The 6692-nt window shown below is 46.0% G+C and overlaps 1 protein-coding gene across 1 annotated transcript; it reads right to left on the bottom strand.

Annotated features, from left to right (window-relative positions):
• Positions 1 to 580: 580 nt before the first annotated feature.
• On the bottom strand, positions 581 to 4819 carry LOC125942575 (uncharacterized). Its single transcript, XM_049660767.1, has one exon. The coding sequence runs from the start codon at positions 3826 to 3828 to the stop codon at positions 1711 to 1713; it is 2118 nt and encodes a 705-aa protein (XP_049516724.1). The 5' UTR covers positions 3829 to 4819; the 3' UTR covers positions 581 to 1710.
• Between the last annotated feature and the right edge of the window lie 1873 nt (positions 4820 to 6692).

Consider the following 6692-nt stretch of genomic DNA (forward strand, 5'->3'; position numbering starts at 1 on the left):
AGCGTTGCTCTTTGCTGCCCATGAGCACACAGGTGGCCATTTATTCTTTCATTGTTGTTAATGCAGCTATACCACCAGTTTTAATGATGTACATGAGATAGGAAAGGCATGCACAACTCTTGAAAGTGAGCTTCTGGAAATGTACTAATTAAGAAAACAGCTCCTGACATGCGAGCATGACATCTGTTTTGCTCACTGATAAAGAATGCAGACATTTAGAATAACATTTGAACCTTGTTTAGGCGAGTGCAGACATTTAGAATAATGTATGAACCTTGTTAAGGTGAGATGTGGCTGCAGGGATCACGCACATGCAAAACATTAAGTTGTGATATATCCTTTGAATAACCTTAGAAAGCCCCAAAACCATTTTACAAATAATAATAATAATAATAATAATAATAATAATAATAATAAAGATTAAAAAACAACTGCAACTTTGTCGCCTGGAAAGTACATTTGTATCCTCCCCCCGCCTGAAAAAAAAGTCTTTATAACTTTGTAATTGTTTATAACTTGACTGAGCTACCTACAATTTAAACTTAGGTTCAGTGTGTCGAAGACACTAGTGTGAATTTCACGAACTTTCCCACACTTATATCAGCCTTTTGAGCTACCTAACTCTTGTGTGCCAAAAATGCCATGTTGGGAATTGTGAAGATAAACTAAAATCTCCAAGTCTAACTCTTGTTCTGTCACTTCTTTTGTTTCTATCCTCCTGAATTTTATGCTGGTTTCGTTTCTAAAACAAAGCAGCTCTATTTAAAACATGCCAATTACAGAAATTAATTCCCGTCAGTTTTGAGAACATATTAAGCTAGCACAAACAGGGCACTTATCACTGGAACGCAGAACCTGTCTACAGCATAGCTTAACAGGCACTCACTGCTTGTGGAATGAAGTGCAACAATGACTTTACATTTGTCATTTTGGTCTGTTAGTCATGATCACAGAAAATGTGGAACCCTCTGGTTTCTTGTTCATGTTGCCAAGTTTTTTTTGTTTTGTTTTTGTTTCCCTTCATCCATAGTGGCATTATTTGTGATTACTAAATAGATGGTTTGTTTACTCTCTTGCTCTTTCCTTCTGTGTATTCTCGAAAAGAACTGTTCTGTATAATTTTTCTTTCAGAAGCACTTACCAAGATATTCAATGATATTTTATTCAAACACACACAAACGTAACCACATGCTAATTTTCTAGAGGGTGTACGAAGGCAGAGATGGGAGTTACCACGTCCCTGCCAGTCATATAGTTTGGGTGGCCCTGAAGAGGGCCGTTTAGTCTTCCGTGCTGCAACTTGTTCCAGATGAAGTGCACTTCAACACGTAGAAAGTGGAGATATCAAAGGCACAACTGAAGTTTCAGAAAGCTAGGTGCAGGCTCAGGTGGTATCCGTGATGCAGGGGAACTGGATGGCTCAGACGCTCTGCTGCGCCACTCGGTAACTAAGTCATGGAGGTTGTGATGCGCCCCAGTGTGAGCAGTGACTTCTGAAGAGGCATGGCAGTGTGAGCCTGATGCGGTGAAAACACAGCAGAAGCGTGAATGACAGCTGGTGTAGCACCTTGGAGAATTGACATGCAATGTGTCCTGGTTGTACAGCTATCAGCATGCTTGCCGTAAGTGTTTGAACGGCATGCTATGTGGCAGTTGGACGGCTGACTAAGGCAGTTTGGGTCACTACAAGCCCAACGGCCACTGACAGCTTCAGTGAAAGTGCAAAAGAGGAATAACAACATGTCCTTGCTTGTAGTTTAGCCTCAGGCACCGAGCTGTGTTCCGAAGGTCATCAAGATGCCAGACCTTTCTCTCGTTACTCAACGTATTGCAGCGCCAGATATTCAACTGAGACGACTTCAGTGGAAGTTTGAAAAAGTCCCTGGCATTTGGCAAAATCCCACCCTTGAAGTGGTCTGCCATTATCTCCAGAACCACCACAGGAGTACTGTCAATCAGGAAGCAGTCTCCAGGCTTCACATGTTGCAGTTTCTGCTTGACTTGGTTCCTGGATGAGTGCCTCAGTTCAGAAATTCTCCTACTTAGCTGCGAAAGTGGCTTGTTGGAAGATCGCAGCAACTTTTTAATTCGTCCAAGGTAGCTTTCGAAAGGGAATGCACTAAACTCATCTAAAGGGCCATGGTCTAGGCACTGGTCAGCAAGATGAATTAGTGAGTGTACATTGTACACGAGCTGTTTTTTCCCGTATAGCTCACTAAGCTCCTGAACAAAATACCTTAGCAAATCTTTGGCAAAAACATTGTACTCACGGTAGTGCTGAGGCGATGCTAAAATTCTGACCGCCACATGAAACATTACAAAATGCTTGTACTGAGAAGCAGGCAGAAGAGGCTTTAGGACAACAGGCCCCACATAAAGGAGGAATGTCCGAAACTCTGTTGCCTTCCACCGATCAAGCTCTTCTGTACCCCTTGGTTTCCGCTGGAAACATGTTGGAAAGGCCTTGGATGCCTCTCGCAGGCTTTCATTCAGTTGATTGCGATACAGTCTGCTCAGTCTGTTACTGTGGCCTTGGCATACCCAATTCCTTAAAAGTCGTCGCATGACTCCCAGGCAAACGAGATGCATGTATTCAGATGGGAAGAATGCAATCATGTCGACGTCAAGGGAAAGGAATGGTGAAACACCAGAATGGTGGTGCTTGTTCTCTTGAGATCGAAATGATGCATTCGTCCGTGCAGCTGCATGAAGTCTGGGAAATGTCACCCTGTTCTCAAGGTGCTGCCCTTTTTGGTTGCATCGCTCGCACGCATAATAGCCAGTGTGGCCAACAATACATTTGACATAGCTCCTTGCAGGAGCATCGCAAACCATGGCTCCAATGCTCACCCGAACATGAACATCTCCTATGCTTATCCCCTCAGAGATTAGGTCGGAGACCTCTTGCAAAAATGGCTCTAGATAATCCTGCAGACATGGCGGCTTCCCTGCACCACAGTACACACTGACAACAAATGGCGGTGATGCCTCCACATTTGTTATGCGGCACAAAATGGGCCAAAAGGCGAGCTGGCTACTTTTGTAAAGAGGGACTCCGTCAATGTTGCCCTGTAGCTTCAGTTCACTTGGAACTACTTGCCCCGGCTGCAACACTTGACGAATTCCTTCTGCAAGACCAAAGTGCACGAATGACCCATTTTGCTCCACCTGTGCTTTGCGCTCAGTTTTCAAAACTGTCCTAGCATCTTTTGGAAGGTCGGAGATGCCTCTTCGCCGGCAGAAATCGAGGACATCGTTAATGCACGCATGCGTCATATTATGTTTGGAAGCAATTACAGCAAACTCTTCACTTGCCGACAGTTGTTCAGAAAGTACATGAGTGAGCGTTGGACTACAAGTGAAGGCTATTCCCTCATCTGGCCCAGTGCAGCTGTCTGAAGCAACAAAGTCATCTGACTCATCACTCGATTCGCTTCCTTGGGGACCTCCTTTGTCACTTGAGCTGCTATCAGAGTCGCTTTGCTCACATGAGGACGTACCCGCACTCTCCGATTGGAATTCGTCGACACAAGGAGCTTCTTGTCTGCAGACGTCGTCGACAAAGGCTTCGCTACTCGACCGCTCGTTCAACCGTTTGAACGGAGGCTCACCACCGTCATCCGTGGAAAGTGAACTTCGCGATTGTCTGCTGGTTCCCGGCTTCAGAGGCGAAAGTCGCTCTACGCGAGAACTGTCTGCAGAGGTGAAGCTTGCACCTTCGTTGTTGGACGAGGAAGGCCCAGCATTACGCGGCGCGAGTCCTAGCTCATTCATTATCTTGTTGTATTCCTTTCTTACGGCTCGACATTTCCTCCACTTGGACGGCATGATGAGCGAGAGGGATGAGTCAGATGCCGAAACCGCAACGCTGTAGCCCGTTCCGAAAAACGCAAGACGACGGCGAGGCGAAAGCGTGGACAGCAGCAGAGCAGTGGGACAGTCAGTCACAGCAAGGGGCAGCCGACCAGCGAAAGCATGAGCCGAATCGAATCGAACGGATTTTTTTTAAAGGCCCGCTCGAATGCCAAGGTGCAGACCCGGTGCAGGCGTTGTGTTTTGTCCGACTAATGTGCACGGTGTGCGTTAAATAGGTCTTGAACTGCCGGTGTAATCGACTTCAGAGACGTTAATATACCCGCACTTGCAGATACCCGGCAGATACCCGTAAGCTGGGTTTTAACGGCGCTTGCTCATGTGTGCTGTGTCGTCTGCTGCACTGCTGCTTCGCACCTGTACCGCAGTGTATTAGTATATAAGGTACATTCAAGGACACTGTAACTTCACGACTGCACCAAGTCGGCATTGACAGTAGAAAGGGTGCAGCAAAATCGCGAACCAGCCCTGCAGCTTTCCTGTACATTTTGAAACGAACGGTGTGTTTCACATAGGGTGTTCAGAAGGCGCCATTGCTGCACCGCTGAAACTAGTGAACTGTTAATGCAGGTGAATCGAACGTGTCAAAAGTGCGTTCGATTCACCTGCACCACCTGCCACTAGTACACTCTACAGCCATAGAAAGCTGGATTGCGGATCGGATTAATACAAACATTAATATACAATTTATTTTTTCGTTTTTGTCATTCAGTGATTCTGGTGCGACCCGCGCAACTTGAACGCGCTTCCCGGTACGCTTGTTTTTATTGCGTATCATGTGCCGTAATTCATGAAATAACAATGTACTTTTGCACTGGTGATTTGAGAGGTGGCGCACAGTGATGCTTAAGGAATTTCGGGACTATAAAAGAGCGTCGGTTCCTCCAAATCCTCTCTCCTATCGCCCCGGAATTTGCGCCATCGCCATCGACGACAGCCTTGCTTGCCAAACCGAAGAGACCGAAGTCAACGTGTGCGTGAGTATGCATCTTTCTTTTTTTTTTCATACGAGAGTTTGCTTGTCGGGATTGTATCTTATGTGCATTCTCATCTACGGGTCAACGTCTTGTGCGAGTATTTGTGTAGTTAATGGAGTGTGCCAAATATGCAGCCAGCGCACGTGTGGCTAGGCATAGCTATGGGCTAGGCGATCGATCGGGTACTACGTGCGCTCAAGATGAGTTCAATCATGCGCACTCTGGAATGGCATTGAATAGACCGCTCTTTTGATGCACAGAAAGACGCTGGGCGTAGATTTTATGCACGACTTGCGCGATATAGCTACACTATAGATGTTGAATGAGGTGTGTCGGGGATCTATGCGCGTGATACCCGGCCACATGCACTTCATCTCCTGCATCGTTTAGAGCAGCGGAATCTACACGCAACCGTGCCGGCCAGGAAATAAATTAGCCGTTTTCGCGAGAAATTCCGACGTTGCTGCTGCGGTGGTGCCAAACAAAGCCACGTGGATTCTATGCGAACAGTGAAGCACCTGAAAAATAATCAGAGACTTCTTTAGTGCTCGGCGTGGCCTAATGGATCCCTGTTCGTCCCGTACGAGTGGTGCGTGTTAGTGCCACAATATGAGATCAGCATGTAACTCTTCGCTTCAGCCACGTGTTGTTCACAACTTAGCGTAAACTTTCACCGCCTTCCGCTAGCTTTGCTCTCCATGGGAGGCGAGCTTAATTGTACCTCGTGCGAAAGGATACGTGCTCTAATAAAACCGCCGATTTCGCATGCTTGCACAGAAAGCTCCAGCCTTATGCAGTGGATCGACCACCTGCATCAAACGGCGCATGTAAATAGCGGAACGCTTGTGACACACGAAGGACCTTTAGCAAAACCTCTGAAACAGATTCAGTGCATGGGGGGGGGGGGGGGGGGACTGAATTGCAGCGTGCCTCGTACTCGACGCGGAGATTAGGTGCAGAATGGCTCCTTATAGCGCGGCTATTCTTTGCAAACACTGGCACGCTATATAAGCTGCTGATGGCTTGCCAGCTTCCTTAGGCAGAAATTATGAGATAATGGGCAGGCAATGTCAACCCGCTTCTCGGCAAGTCATGAGGTGGTTTATGTCAGTAGTAATAGCTCTGCACCTAACTTTTGCACCAATTGCTTATTCGTGACAGTCGCTCTTCCACACAGACGATTTTTGTTTTTCGTGAGACCGACATTTCATTACATATACAAAATTCACGTGTGTTAAGTTGCATTAGAAGTATGGGCATACAATGGAAATTCATTTGCAGGACCAGCTGGCAGAGTGTAGCTAATACACCATGAGCACTATGCAAAACTGGCAAGTTGGCTTTCCTGCACAACAAAAAATTTCTTCCACCACCAAAAGCTCATTTGCAAAGCAGATTTTTGGATAGTGTGGATTGTTCAAATGTGGTGCTGGCTATTGTTCTGTAATTGGAGCCTTACTTGCTTCTGGATTTCATTATTTCATAAATCTTTTTCCCATAGTCTAATTCAGAAATTGGGTTCTCTCCCAAATCTAGCTTGGCTGCACTTGTCTGTCAGAATGACAGGGATTGTCTGTCGCGCTTTTATACCTCCTCCTACCTTCATGTTAACACGCAATAACGAACCATTAAAGATCTTGAATAAGTCAAAATTCAAAAGAGTAACCTATTTATGCAGACAGTGATGCATTGTCTTTTGCTTTCATAAAAGAAATGCAAAGATTGGTCAGTCAACAGGTTTATTTTGGTTAGAGGACAGTGTTGTAGTGTAGCTGCCTTCCAATTTTTTCAAATCGCCTATTGCCATGAGGATACGGTGTTACACCATCTTCTAGCCAGAGT

This window comes from Dermacentor silvarum, chromosome 1, assembly GCF_013339745.2.
Source record: "Dermacentor silvarum isolate Dsil-2018 chromosome 1, BIME_Dsil_1.4, whole genome shotgun sequence".
Classification (NCBI taxonomy): domain Eukaryota; kingdom Metazoa; phylum Arthropoda; class Arachnida; order Ixodida; family Ixodidae; genus Dermacentor; species Dermacentor silvarum.